Source organism: Orbicella faveolata, unplaced genomic scaffold (genome assembly GCF_042242905.1).
Source record: "Orbicella faveolata isolate gen_17 unplaced genomic scaffold, um_ofav_v1 contig_14, whole genome shotgun sequence".
Taxonomy (NCBI): Eukaryota; Metazoa; Cnidaria; class Anthozoa; order Scleractinia; family Merulinidae; genus Orbicella; species Orbicella faveolata.
In genome coordinates this window covers 14,316,870-14,332,543 of record NW_028301541.1, presented here as the reverse complement: position 1 = coordinate 14,332,543, position 15,674 = coordinate 14,316,870, and the positions used below count along the sequence as shown (strand labels likewise).

At 36.9% G+C, this 15,674-nt stretch overlaps 1 protein-coding gene across 1 annotated transcript; it reads right to left on the bottom strand.

Annotated features, from left to right (window-relative positions):
* Positions 1 to 7,870: 7,870 nt before the first annotated feature.
* LOC110047360 (carbonic anhydrase 1-like) lies at positions 7,871 to 14,982 on the bottom strand. Its single transcript, XM_089286729.1, has 8 exons — positions 14,743 to 14,982; positions 12,048 to 12,124; positions 11,707 to 11,736; positions 11,267 to 11,580; positions 10,670 to 10,762; positions 9,553 to 9,616; positions 9,241 to 9,401; positions 7,871 to 9,130 (listed from the first exon to the last, which is right to left on the bottom strand). Exons 2-8 carry the CDS (start codon positions 12,109 to 12,111, stop codon positions 8,777 to 8,779), a joined length of 1,080 nt encoding a protein of 359 aa, XP_089142855.1. The 5' UTR covers positions 12,112 to 12,124; positions 14,743 to 14,982; the 3' UTR covers positions 7,871 to 8,776.
* Between the last annotated feature and the right edge of the window lie 692 nt (positions 14,983 to 15,674).

Here is a 15,674-nt window from a genome sequence, read left to right as displayed (position 1 = left end):
AAAACCACAAACGTAATGCAGAAAATCCAAAACAGAGATTTAAGAGATTTAAAAGAGTTACATTCACTTAAACTTAAAATTCAGAGGCCCGCAAGTTTTCAACTTTGCCTCAAAATGTAAAGGCGTTCCTATCTCCTTATCAGAGAGAATAGACCAATTTCGATATATTACCACTCAGCCTAAAACAATATACCTCAGCACAAGGCTTTGGGGAATAAACCCCACAAATTCTGCCGTTATTCCCCAGAGCCTCGTACTGAGGTCTATTGTTTTGAGCTGAAGGTGTTCTTCGGCACCGATGAGAATCAGAGACAGCAACTTCTCTAGCTGTATTTGTTTCCAAAGGAAGTAAGGTGATCAGTTTGTTTAAAAATGTTCTACTTGTGTTTCATTCAGAATAATAGTATCTTTTGTTCGTTGTCCAACACGGATACCAAGTTTTTTTCCCGTTCTTTGTCGCTATTTATTAATTGTCGCTAATTTAGCAGCTTTTAGAGTAAAATTTTAGAGAGCGAGATCGCAAACTTTCTGCGATGTACCGTTTAGTTCTAGCATGTTCTAGCGTGCTAACTCACACACTAAGCGTGTTACAGTTGGCTAGGTTTAGCGTGTTAACAAATCGTTGTGTGTCCTTCATTGTGCTACGAATTAAATATGCGCATAAAGCGTGTCTTAGGACACACCAAGCGTGCTGTGTTAGCGTGTTTTGAGCGTGCTATCACCTTTATCCCCGTGGAGGGTCACATACAGTTGGCTAGGTTTAGCGTGTTAACAAATCGTTGTGTGTCCTTCATTGTGCCACGAATTAAATATGCGCATAAAGCGTGTCTTAGGACACACCAAGCGTGCTGTGTTAGCGTGTTTTGAGCGTGCTATCACTTTATCCCCGTGGAGGGTCACATATATTGAAATTGGCCCATCGGTAAATCATCGATCTAAAAACGACAACGTGACTGTTGGTAGAACCATCAGTCTGTACGTCCGCACAAACACCACTTGCACAAATTGGTACATGGGTTGTTCGGTAGCTTTTCGAGCAATCCTCGATCGAAGGCTGGCTTTGACACGCCATTTATCACGTGCAAGAAAGAGTAAATTAGAGCTCTCTTACCGGTTGTTTATCGACCTTTTTGTCATATTTCTGGGCCCTTGGCTTAAACACATGTTTGAACGGAGTTTGAAACTATTGCTACGAAGAACCGAAGTGATTTAACGTCTTTCATGTGCTGAAGTGGTTTTAGTTTCTTCTTAGGGTAACTTGCGTCATTTTTGCAAGCGCGATTAATACTGGCGTCTGGCAGGCAATCATAACGCACGCTAATGATTCTCCGAAAAACTGTAGTAAGCCATCTTAAGGTAGAGGGTCATGAAAACCTTGCTGGTGAAGAATAAGTGGATAATTTTCTTTCCTTCGATGGAAGCAAATTAAAGACAGATTGCAGATTTGATGCAGCTTCCGGGACTTCTGAAAACAAATGGTGATGTCGAGTATTGCTTCGAAGTTAGATTGGATTTTTTCAAAGGACTAGTGACGCTATGGCCAACAAAATGACTACAAAGCCGTCGACAAAAATATTTAAATTACGCGTTAGCGTGAATAATTAATAACGCGCAGAATGCAAAACCGCACGTCTATGAAATTTTTGACGTTTTTCTACTTCTAAATACATTTCTTGGATTTATCTTAAATGATGATCAATCTTAAACGAAGTTTTTTAACATTTTTTTCATTCGGCTATCTTTCGTTGATAATTTTATGCTTTAAAGCGAACAGGATTCGGCCGGGGTATCTTGCAGAACGCCCCGATTGCAGAACATCGAATGCACTGTTTGCTCGCGGTTAATTGGTTTCATTCATGTTTGCTTCCAGTCGGCCTCTATTTGTTAAGGGCAGCATTATATTGTACTTGGCTCTTTCCAACAAATAAAAGCTCCAAAAGAAGAAAACACCAGTGAAACTAACCCCAAGCAAACAGTGCATTTGCAGTGTTCTGCAAAATACCCCTGCCAAACAGGATTTGCAATCTGACACTCGCACGCAGTCATTTCCATATTGTGTTAATGAAGATTTACTCGTTTTCTTTTGTGGTTCAATAATTTTGTTTTGGTGAAATGTTGGTTGGTAAATTTCAGTCTTTAAAGGCTATTGTGTCCGTTAAATGATTAGTATTTTATGGTACCCCGCCGATTTTAGGCTTGGCTAAATCTATAGATTAAATAAATCATGAAAATCGACGCAGACACGACATATAATCAAGCTAATAAGCTTGAAAACGCTTCTCATATGGTCAGCCACTGAACCTATACGCGCAAAACTTATAAACTCGGATTTGGTTTTCTCGGAACTGTCGGGAATGGAATTTGGGACCTCTGGACATTTGGACTAGGAACCTAAGGCCAAGGAGAAACAGACATGTAGCACCTAAAAGGTCCTTCGAATTCGTGCGTATTTCTCCACTCTTTGTACACATAATCTCGCACTATAAAGGTCCTAAGTGTTGCCCAGATTTTTTCTCACAGTTTAGGAAGTTTAACTTTAATTACTTTAAGCAAATTTTGATTATTACATTGTACATGTAAGTGATCTATGACTGAAAAGATGCACGGCAACATGGAATCTACTTGTTTTCATATACGAAAAAAACAAAAAAGGTGTTCGTGATGTTATCTATGCGTCTGTCCTCCGATAGATCATAAGTCAGAACCAATCAAAATGCTAGAATAATTCGACATGTTATATAATCTGTTCCTGATAGGCAACCCAAGTAGGTAGGGTGATATCTAGGTCTTCTTACTTACCACGATTAGTAAATATAGGGTAAGAACATTTTTTTCCGCATTAAGATATGTTGAAGTTAATTACAGAATCAAAGGCTCCCTGAGCCAGCTCATAGATGAATAGTTGATTTTTGCCTCTGTGGCAAAACGAGTCTTTGTGCAAAACTATTCGTATGAAAATGCATGTCACCTGTACGTTCATTCTCTTGAAAATCAAGTCATTTTCATTTGAAATGTTTTGCACGAGTATTCGCTCTAAAAACGAGGCAAACAGCAACCCCGAAGTGGAAATAACCTCTGCATATGAGCCAAGTGGTCCATCAGATCAGCACTTATCCCCGTTTCTGTAGCATGAAGCGACTAGAAGCATTCCTACTACCCCCCGGCTGGGACGCTAGTCGATCGCAGGGTTATCTCGCAATATCAAATTTGCCAGTATTTATTTATACACCTGAAAGAGGCACTGTGAGAGTTAAGTGTCTCGCTCAAGAACACAATACAATGTTCCCAACCAGGGTTCGAGGCCAGACTGCTCGAAATAGAAAAGAAATACAAAAATCAAATAACAGTTTGTTTACACAAACAGCTTATAAATTTTAAAATGGATAATAATTAATTTCGATTGGAATTGGAACATTGTTATCATATTAACTTGTACATGATGTAGTGTCAAAGAATAACAACAGACTATTTCAAAATGAAATCATTAAATGAGAGTTCACCATATTTACCAGTCAGTCCAAAATTGACAATATAGTAATGTATATGAGTCAGCAGTGCATTTTGGGTCAAGGTAAATTGGTTACGACCGTTGTTCAGTTAACATTATGAAACAGCTGTATAACAATGATTACTATTATGCAAAAATTACAATACATGATTTTGAAATTTATTTTAGACAATCAACTTGAGAATGCCAGGACTGCCAAGAGTATTTTGCCCAATTTCACTTAAGTGAGACATGGATATTGGCAAAATCTTGTTTACTTTAAGCTAAGTCAAACATAAACAATTTGATTGTAGCTTGCGGGTAAACAGGAAATCTATAGGAAAAAAAAAGAATTTCCTTCAATATCATAACAATGATTTCCGACGGTTTTGTTTCAATCATGAACCTGAAGTGAAGGGAATGTTTTTATTTACAATTTATGAGGGGTTTTTCTTTTCCTACAGAACTATGTCCATGGAGAGGAGGAAGGGAAGTAACAAAGTTTTATACAAGGAGGCTCTTGCCCAAGGTCAAAGACCTGGAAAGATTTCCGTATAACCCCATTTATTATGCATGCAGAATTATTAATTATGTATGCGCTCTATTGTTTTTGAAGACAATAGCAACTCCCTAATGTATTGAATATATACATTGATAATTACTACTTACTGTGTGAATAAAAGAGGATTTGATTGCGCGCTGTGGCGCGCTATCATGCGTTGTCTTTTCGTCGATTCTCTTCTTCCCCTAGCTCCATTCTTCTCTCTTTTTCTTCTCCATATTACCCAGGCTTCCTACGGATTTTTTTTTCTTCTTTTTTTCTCGTCCCATCAGGTCTCGAACCACTTACCTTTCGCATACCTCTCGCTTACCAGTTTCTCTTCTACACCACTACACTACGAGGTTCAGTTGAGAATTACCCGTACAAAAGTAATTTTTATTTTACTTGACTCGTTCCCATTCCAAAAAAATTAACATTACAATTTACTTATTCGTGTGTTTAACGCATGTTGCACGCTGCACGAAAACAGGCATCGCATGTGTGGGTCTCTGGTGGATAAAAGGAACGGGGTGGGGGTGATTTCTTTCTTTCTCCCAATCGCTTCTCACAGTCAACCACAGCCTAAACTTCGTAGACCCAGACACAGGTTCGCACACCCAGCGTATTGAAAATACATGGTGGGAAGTCAAACGAAGTATGTTTCATCGCATGGGTCTGAATTTGAGGAAGGAAATCAAGAGGAAAAAAATGCGGACAGACGCGACAGGTAAGCTAGAATTTTATTTCACTTTGTTTACATTTACAAAATTAGTATAATAGTCGCTGACCCGCGCAACAGATTATAGCTAACCGCAAGCAGCCGGTTTTGCTTAGGCCTAAAACGGTATTTTTAAGCTTTTTTAAACTAGCGTACAGGTCTAAATCGCTATTATTTTAAGCAGTTTGAAGCCTACGCTCAGTTTAAAAATACGGTAAATGCGCCCAAAATTATGATATTTCGTTTCGGTTTTCCGCAATTTAGACCTAAATTATTCTATTATTCTAAATTCGATTATACAGTGCAAGATTTCATGTGCATGGTAGATACTGATTGACTGAGCGGGATCATCCGACATGAGTAACTCATATGTGGGAAGTGATCCGTGACCAGAAGTGACCTGATTTATTCTCTCTCCTGGGGTGTATGGTTAGACATTAACTATAATTTATATTTTGATATAAATTGGCTTTAATGTTCCTAAACCATAACCCTTACTATAATTATATATAAACAAACAACACAACCAGAACATGTGTGGGGAAAAGGGGTAAGGAATGAAGCACTCCAATGAAGAATTCTAGGTCACTTTTTCCTAGGGGTGTAAGGATCGTCCTGGGGGTGATAATCCCCCAGGGTACTCAGTGCGAGGTGGTAATCCTCAAGAGGGGGTGATAATCCCCCAAGGGTACTGAGTGAGAGGTGATCAAACTCTCTAGGGGGTGATAATCCCCCAGGATAGTCAGAGAGAGGCGATAATCCTCTCTAGGGAGTAATAATCCCCCAGGGTATGGAGAGTTACATACATACATACATTTTATTTGTTATCAAATTAAAATTACAATTGTAACATGCCCGCGGATAGCTGAGCTAATCTAGGCGGGTCATGTTTGGAGGAGTTATTGATATACAACTAGGTACAACTAAATACAACTGAAGGTAACAAGAGAACTAAAGAGACTAGAATTGACAACGATGACTAAAGACAACTAATAAACTAACGATATTACAAATAATAATTGACAACAGTTACGACGAGAGACTACAGATACACTAAAGCGAAATTATTGAGTATTAATGAATACATACTAGGAGGAAAATAAATTCAGCTTTACTTTTTGAACGATTTCTGTAAGATCAATATAACAGTCTTCTGAAGCTAGAATTTCAAAAAGTATTTGTTTTATTTTCCTCTTAAAGACATTTTTTGGAAGCTTTCTTAAATATATATGCATTTCATTCCAAATTTTTGTTCCGATTCTAGAAAATGAATTCACTTGAATTGAGAGTCTAGAACTTTGTGTGTAAAAATTATTTGAGACAGAGGATCGAGTATTGTAAGAATGAATATCAGAAATGTCTTGAAAGAGATCTTGAATGTTTCCAGGAGCATTTCTGTGTCTTATTTCAAACATAAGGTTAGCTAAAAGCTCATAATACAAAAATTTTAACGGTAAAACACTGGCATCAATAAATAAAGGAATCGTATGTTGATCTCGCTCAGAAAAATAAATAAAGCGAAGAGCTCGCTTTTGGAGCTTGAGAAGCTTTTCAAGGTGTGATTTATATGCTTGGCCCCAGGCCACCAAACCATAGGTTAAATAAGGAGTAACTAAGGATCTATAAATAGTTAAAAGAGTTTGTCTTGGCAGAAAGTGCCGTAGTTTACAAATCAATCCTACAGTTCGGCTTATTTTAATAGCTACATGATCAATATGATATTTCCAAGAAAGATTATTGTCAATTATTACACCTAGATATCTCACAAATTCTTTACATTCTAGAGCCACATTCTTTTGTTGATCATTATCGAATATCATAATTTTGGGATGATAAGTAAGTTTTCTCTGAGTTGGTCTAAAGATAACAAAATTTGTTTTTTTAATATTTAAGGTTAATTTATTAGCCGTTAACCAATCGAACAACTTGCAGAGTTCTTGATTTACAGTCGACTCAAGGGACTTAAGATTTTTGTCAGCATATACGGCATTGGTGTCGTCAGCAAATAAAAAAAATTTAAGTTTGTCAGAGGATTCTTGGATATCGTTGACATAAATAAGGAAAAGTAAAGGGCCTAGGACTGAGCCTTGCGGTACACCACAAGTGGTATTTTGCCTTTTAGATATATAAGAGCCAATTTGCGTAGTTTGAGTTCGACCATCCAAGTAAGATGAGAACCACTTATTTATAACACCACGAAAACCATAGTGATCTAACTTGTGTAAAAGAATTTTACGATCGACTGTATCAAAAGCCTTTTTCAGGTCAATGAATACACCACATGAGAACAAGCGCTTGTCCATATTTTCCTGTATGGTACTTACAATGTCAAGAATTGCATGCTGTGTTGAATGCGCTTTGCGGAAGCCATATTGAGATGACGAAAGTATATCATTTTGCTCAATGAAAGATTCCATTCTGGAGTAGACCAGTTTTTCGAAGATCCTATTAAAGTTAGACAGCAAAGAAATAGGCCTATAGTTGTTTGCATTAGTATTATCTTCGGCTTTAAAAATAGGAATAATTTTTGCCATTTTTAATTTAGTGGGATACATCCCAGATGAAATAGAAAGATTTATTATTTCCGCAAGTGTACTGCGTACAATTATAAGTGTACTGCTTATAATCCTCTCTAGGGGTCGAATTCCCCGGGTTAAGGAATCATAAGAGTCTATGGGGTAAAGGGTGACCTCTATGGGAGCACTTCATCCCCACCAAATACACAAAAGGTGTATATATTCCCCACAGACGGTAAAAACAGTTCATTCATGTACATGTTACAAATAAAATCAAATCTCAAAACTTTGTTGCTTGATCCCCGAGCAACATAAGCCAAACCTTATGCTACAAGTTGAGGCAAACTTGAAAATATGTGGGCCTCTGAATTCCAATGATGCTTGAATGCAATCCTTTTCTAAACTCCTTCAATTTCGCTCAAACGTGCTCCTCTTTGTCTATTTTGTATTTCGCTTGGGTTCTTACTTCTACAGTTGGAAGCAGTTATTTCGATATTTCAGTCAATTCTGTGATTTAAGTGCTAGAATTGTCCAATTGACGTAGCCCCATTTAAATTGAAGCACTTCAACCAAGTACTTACAAATAACTAAGATCAAGGACGACAGAGTTAAAATATCTCTTAAGCTTCTTTATTTCTTTACCTTAACACAATCATACATAAAATTACGATGCTTATGCAAATACTAATCATTTGTTTTATGTTTGCCTTCTTGTTTCTCTTTTCATTTTGTTTTACATTTTTTTGTCGTATGCGGCTTTTTTTTTCCTCAACCTTCACTAAACGCATGAATGAACTAAAAAGCCACCAGAACTCGCAATAAACCTTAATTTCAGCCTCCATCATGCGCGGTAAAACGCATACACCAAAGCCTGTTAATCTTACTTTGCTTCTGATTGGTCGAATAGTAGCCAAACATGCATTTTTTTGTTGTTGTTTTTGCAATTCGTTGGACTTAAGAACCTGTAACCTGTAATTCCGCGAATTTTAGCGACGTTCTTATATTCTTTTACGTGGGTGATTGCTAAAATGCTTTTGTTGGCATTCCAGTTGGCATTACAATCTTGCAGGGTTGGTCAGAGGGTGGGGACCCAATCCTCCTGTTTAGTTTAGAAAGGGGGATGGCATAGCCACCCATCTAAGTCAAAAAAGGGGGACTAGGAAGACCTTGAGTGTGGGAGAGCAGAGTGGAAATAAAGGTTACGTGTTTGCGCGTTGTCAAAAGATGATGGTGGGCCTAAGAGCCAAATAACCGCTAGCGCAGGTAGAGTATACCGACAAAACTCCGAACAGGATTACTGAGGCCTGTGCTCAAGTGCACCTAATAACAAGGTGAAGTTTATGGTGAAACTAAAATCGAGCCTGACCACAGGTTACAGATTCCTGCCAATTTGCAAGTAATTACTGACGTGGTAATCCCGTTTACGTTGGGCTGGTCTTGAATGTCATTTCTGAGTGGACGCTGGTACAAGACAATTAGATGTGAAACTACATTAGTGTCAACATGACGTCGTGTTAATGCACAAATAAAGCTGTCAGGGCAGAAAACAACATCGACAGAACCAGGCCACCGGTCATTCGAACAGCAGATGATCCAAGGTCAAATTCAACAGTTGGAGCTGGGGGTGATTCCTCCGCATTTGTAGTAGAAAGAACAGTAGAAGGGATTGAAGAGGTACTTTTTTGGTCAGTTATAGTGGGAGTGGTAGCTTCCGCCCCATTGGTGCTGGCAGTAGTCGAAGTGGTGTTTGTCATCTCGCCAACTTGGAAACTAGCCCTGATGACTCGGTCGTAAAGTGGCTGTACGGGACGGAAATTTCCGACACTTTTCGTGGTGTAAGTCTTCCTTAGTTGACGCAGAATGTTCATCTGGGAAAAATAAACTCAACGTTAGAGAAAATCACCCTGCTGACGAGACAATGACTATTCTGACCAAAAAGTAGTTTATTTTAATTCAACTCAATTGAATTGAAGTGTACCTGATACTCCGATATGTTGACAGCGTCCCTAAAAACCGTCCAAGTTACACTCTCTTTGCACGAGGGAGTGGTTAGTGAACCACTGTAACGGAAGTACTTGGTCTTATTGGCAGGCAACATTGTGTCAAATCTGAAAGCTGGAACGTCACTGATAGAAGTGTCTGTAGAAAATGATAACCAATTTATTAATATAACTACATGAATTGAAAAGTATGATGTGTTATAATAATATATAACAATAATATCTTATAGAGCTTTCTATTAAGGTTATGAAAAATAATTCTTCAAATACAGAGAAAAAACATGACTTACAGCTAGAAGTAAGGTTTCGGGCACTTTCCAGAAACGAAAATGCTGTGTTATTTTTGCCTCCGACCTGAAGAAAGTAGAGTAAAAAACAATAAATATTAATTAGCTTTTGCTAAGACGGATCGCACGAATGAAATTAAATTTACATAAAAATTTAATTTATATAATCTTGATCAATCGTGTAAGCAGAGCATGCACTGACAACTGTACAAAAACGTATACGTAGTTGATGATAAGTCGCATGCTAAGATAAGAGAGGATCGATAAGACCATTTATTTAATGTCAGAAACAATGGAATAGTTCGTCTAAATTCCCACACTAGGGTTCATAATGAAAGTGTTTGTAAGGTATGATACGGTTTCGAGTTCAATTTGGAATTAATTTGCAAGGGTGAGTTTTTCAAAAAGGTGAAATTACACGAGCTGCTTCGGGCTTTAATAATGTAAACATGAAAAAATTCGCGTGGAGGTAGTCCCGGAAGATCTTCCTTGAAGCCATTTTTTCTCATTCGACAAAACTTTTTTCAAAGTTTCCGCCCAAAATTTTTGTCATCATTTTACGTGATATCATTGGCTTAGAAAATTTCCTATTGCTTTTCAGCCAGTCATAATCCAGAATTACGATGTGTGATTTGCACTGGTATTACACTTTTTGCACTGGTGTTACACTTGAACTGCACTGCTCTCGGCCAATCAGAATCGAGTAATTTTTTCACGTATATTATTAGAGAATAAAGACTTCATTGCACTGCACCGGTATTGCAGAAGTCATGGGTTCGAATCCCATTCAGGCATGAATTTTTTTTCTGGCTTTGATTTCACTACTGCTTAAGTTGTCTGTATAACTGCGATGATCAATCATGTCTTCATATCTTTCTCCGCAGTTGAAACATACGATCTTTCATATATTCACTTGTATTCTACTTTATGTTTGTGAGTAAGATGTTATCAGTTTGAGAGCTGTTTCATGTACACCATATGCTTTTTGTTCTCCGAGTAGGATCGTGACATATGCGGTCAAAACCTTCAGTTGCCGGTCATCGGAGTCTATAAAGTGTGTGCTTAGTTTTAGGGGTTTTTGAATTACTTAGCATCAATAAACCTTTTTAATTCCAGTTACCTGTATGAAGAGACCAAGAACAGCGAGGCCATCTTCATGGTTGAGTGCGTCCATAAGGTCGGCATATTTAGTATTGTAGCTAACAAAGTGCAACTGTCGAAGTAAAAACAGAACAAGGTTAAGCGTTTAGAGAGAATATTAAATGGTACAAAGTAAGTTAGGCATTTTTTTGCTTTAATCGTTTGCAGCTGCCTCCATTTTGGAAACAATTTAAAATTCTGAAAAAGGATTGCAAAGGAAGATCTCTGATCATCATTGTCATCATCATAATCATTATCACACTTGAACGGCTGTCAAAATAGACGTCATTCTGTCTCCAGACAGTTTTATTCCCCTGATACTCATAAGCCCATCAAATATGAGCCCAGAAAAAAAAAGCAAATTTAGGCGAGGTTGCATAAAGATGCACTGGAGAGATCTGAAACACTTGGCGAAAGAAAGTGCACAATTTAAGACCTAAAAACACTGCGTTAACGTTTAGAAACACCAGTGGATTTGGTTCTTATCTACTGAGTGAATATCCGCTTACATTAACAATCTCGTTGGAGATTTTTTTCGTGGCAATAACACTCTTATTTTGTTCACTCACGCACTCACCTCAGCGGCATAATGTTCTCCATCCACAACGTGCTCCGATCCCACTGTGTTGTTTGGTCCATAGTGAAAGTGAAACTGAACAGTGGTGTAAACATCGTTCAGACCTCCTCCACTAACATTGTACACTCCAGCAGGGAATGACATTCCCAAGGAGTAGCCATTGTTTGAGCCAGTAAAGGTTTTGTTGAGTTTCCTGTCGTAGTTTTTCAGTGTGAACGCTCCTAAGCCTGTGTCAAGAGTTGTCTCGGAGCTTTTAATGTCAATTGGTGATTGCCTTTTTCCTGTGCTGCATATACCTGCCCAGTTAGCAGGACCTAAAATAAAATGAAATATGAACTATTTGAATAAAATAAAAAATATATACACCAAAAGGAAACATGCCCTTTAAAAATGTACAAATCATGTGGATATTTAACTCTATGTATTAATTAGAATCTTACCTAGTAAGGCATTTGGAATATAGGTCCATGCTAAAAGATAATAACATATAATAATAATAAGGATTATTATTCATACTCGCTTCATCCTGACTATCATAGGTCTAACACACCTCAGTAACTCTGCTAGCTCATTGAAAATTCTGTAAGTGCATCGCAAAAAGCTCACGTCTTACCTAATGAAACTTAGAACCATTATTTTTTTTTAACTTTTAAGCTTACTTTTTTCACTAATTGCTGAATCACTTCCTTTCTCTCAAAGGCAAAAGCAGCCGGTTTTATTTTAATCCGTGTTACACGATGTTAAGACCAATACATTGTAACTAACATCACATTGTACCTACCCTGACTGAAGGCAAGATGTGACCAGTTGACACAAAGAAATGCGATTAAAAGAAATCGATCCATGATAACTTTATTGCTGTAAATATAAGAAAAGAAAAGAAATTTTATAAATATTTTTCGAAAACAAAAACCATGAAAATTACGTCAAAGATGATTAATATTGCGTCATTTTTTGTAGAGTACTTACACAATTACAAATTTATGTTTCCTTTTTTTAGGCTTTTTTCATTGTTTATTTATAAAGCGCTTATTTCTAGAATTGACTAGAAGCTGAATATAGTATAGAATATTCTTCAAAAGGTCTTAATTTCAAATCAGTAAATAATCTCAGCTATTGAAACTAATGACATCACACAACTAATAAATTTTCATTGACGTATTGTCCAAGTACTAGTTAAGAGATATTATATTTTTACGATTTCTTAGCAATATCAGATAAATAGCTAGATCATTAGTTGGATCGATAGCCAATCAAAAAACGCAAAAGTAGTAAAACAGAAATATTAGGAGATAATCTCTCATTATGAATGAAGTCTTAAGAAGTCGAGTACATACTGCTCATACCAGGTGTTAGATGAAAATATACACAAATTTGGCATTTGTTTTCCTAACTGAATCTCCGTTTTGTTTCGTTGAAGCTTTTTGGTATAGTTTTATTCTGCACATTAACAGTTATTAACTAGATATGATCAAATGATCTCTTTCAAAAAAGAATCAAGCTAATGCATGAACAAAAGGCAACGCTACAGGGAAACATTTAAAGCTAGTAGACAAATATTGAAGAAACAAAATGAGGGCAGAAGGTGTATGTTCTAAGTTGTCATTAATGATATTTGTGTTGCGATACATTTCGATGACCATCCTCACGCGTGAGGGTTCATGTGCGCCTGTTTGACCAGGAGTCAGGAGTATTTGTAGCTTTTTTTTTTTTTTTTTTTTTTTTTTTTGTGGCCTTACCTAATAGAAGCCAAAGACCACATAGGAAACAAATATATATAATGTTATTGTTAATTGCGAGATCCTCATTTCTAGCCGGATACAAAGTAATCAAGGTCCATAATATGTTGACCTTTTGTAACTTTATGCGCAACTTAATATGTATAATATGTTTTTAACACGCAGCCTATCTTGCAACGGAATTCATTGTGCCTTGTCTGGTAAGAAAGCATTAGTTGACAAAATAATATTGTAAAATATGTGTAGTAAGAACGTTACCGGGAGCTCAGAGCAGAAGTTGACTTCTCACTCAAGTTTCTTTCTCGGCATTAAATGCGGCTTTGATTTGTGCGAGATACTTCACTTCGTGTTATTTTAATACGGTTTGCAAGATCATTAGAAGGGAAACTCTGTGCTTAATCTGCGAACGACTCCTCAATGCGCATGGTACATCGTATTATCTTGCGACTAATAGCAAACCATAATTCGCTGTCTATTTCTTGGAGTTAGCTGATTAGAAAGCCTAAACGATTGATTGCGACTCAGAATTAGAGAGAGTTGATTGTTTAATACTCGGCATGGAATAAGTATTTTACTTTTATTAAATGCTCTCTTTTTGGATAAGTTTCAGTTGGTGTTATTCTCTCCGTCAGTTCTCTTTTCATTGGCGAGAAGAGATCTAAACTGACTCGAATATCAAGTTCATTGAACAATAATAGTTTAGGGAACTAACGAAATTGTATTCTTTATTCTGGGAATTAGTTTCAGTTCGGTAAAAGTTGCGGTTTCATGGGTCGTCATCCACTTTTAAAAATAAACCAAGGCTGTCAGCAAGAAATCAACACGTAAGAATAAGAGCCACACTCTTACGATGGCCAATATTTGGTATTCGCTGGAATTGTCGAATGTGTTCATCAAAACTTAAGCAAGAAACATAGCTCAGTTACGTGAAATGTTTTGAAGCTGAAAACGAACGACAGATCCGTTTTAATTTGATGAGTCATACATTTTGTGATAATATAATGAGAAACAAGGAAACATATTTCTGGAAAAAAATATTTCCAGGTTTTGCCAGACCTTTCCAGATAAAACTTCTCATTTTATGTCCTTTGATGGTAGGACCTCGTTAAGGCTCAGTTTATTTCAAGCAAGGTCTTCCTATAAGTTCTGAGCCTTACGGACTCTTCCGGTGAAATCAAAGTCCAATTGACGCAATCGAGTGCTGACTCGGGTGAAACAAAGCATCTATATATTAGAACGAATATATTTAGCATACCGACCCGTTGCTCTTTTTAAAACCTGTCGATAGCAACGGGTGTTTCTCAGTTGTGTTTTTAGAGACAAACTATAGGGCCTGGCAAAACAAGGAAATACATTATTTCCTCGTTTTGTCAGAGCTTTAAAGAAAACGCGAAAGCCAGACTGTTCTATTATCATCAATTTTGTGGGCGTCATCCTAAGCATTTGGTGATTTAAGGCTTTAAGCTATTAACTTTTAACTAAGCAGATCATTCTTACGAGTTATGCTTTGTGCAAGCGCTTCGAAGGCGAATTAATCCTTGAAAAGGCTAGTTCTGGTTACAAATTGCTTTTATGCGTTCCACCTGCGATCACTATTCAATATATTTTTGGAATCAATCACTTAAAACCAGTACACAAATAATAGATAGCACCTATTGTCTGTGACTTGCTTACACCATTATTATACAGTTAATCAGATACCCTATTATTGAAAACGAAACTAAATTTATACCTTACCTTGAAAGTGAAGTAAGTTTAATGCTTCTGGGTGCCAAAAGTTCCTGCTTCTTGTTTCAGGTTAGAAAATGACGGTGTAAAACCAGCCAAATGTTTCAAAATAAATTTAAAGAAAAAGAGATCGTCGAAGATAAAACAAGCCTTTTATGAGTGCTACGATCGCGTCGATCACTATAGCGAATGATAAATTCCACGGTTCAATCAGCGGTCGAAGCGATCGAGGTTAACACTGAAAAAAAGTCAGATTCCATGTCCCTTTATACCTTCTAAACTAATTAAAATTAATATATTTTCAAATATTTGAAAATTCTAAGAAAGGAATATCTTTATATTTATAGTTCACTTCCACTGTCATTTGGGAATACTTGTCAAAATATATTTGGTTTGTTTTGACTACATCTCCTTTTCCTTTTTCATTACTTGCAATTCGAGCAATTTTTAAAACACCCAAAAATTCTTATTGACAAACACATATGCCATCAACGTTGCCATTTTGAAGAAATAATCGAGAAAATGGGCTGTTGAATGAAAAAAAGCAGAAGAAGCTGACAGCAAACATCAAACATCGAAATATTGGCAAACCTTTCTGCACGATTACGTAGAAACTGCGATATTAAAAAACAATACAAAATACACAACTGTCAACTTTAAGTCTGTTGTGGCAAAACATTCAAAATACACTTCACTCCCTCTTAACTGTAGACGCAAAATGGCCGTCTACAATATAATTTTTCAGGAGGGTGTGCATTCCTAGAGGTATGAAATCACTTCAGACAGTTTTTTGCGGAAATCGAGGTTATGAATTGAGCGCACACATTCTCAGTTACACACTATCACTGCAAACTGCGCTCTAGAAATTGGTCCATCACTGAAGAATGCTGAGAAATTTTAGGAAGATGAGATTCGCTTGGACACACGCCATAAGAACAATC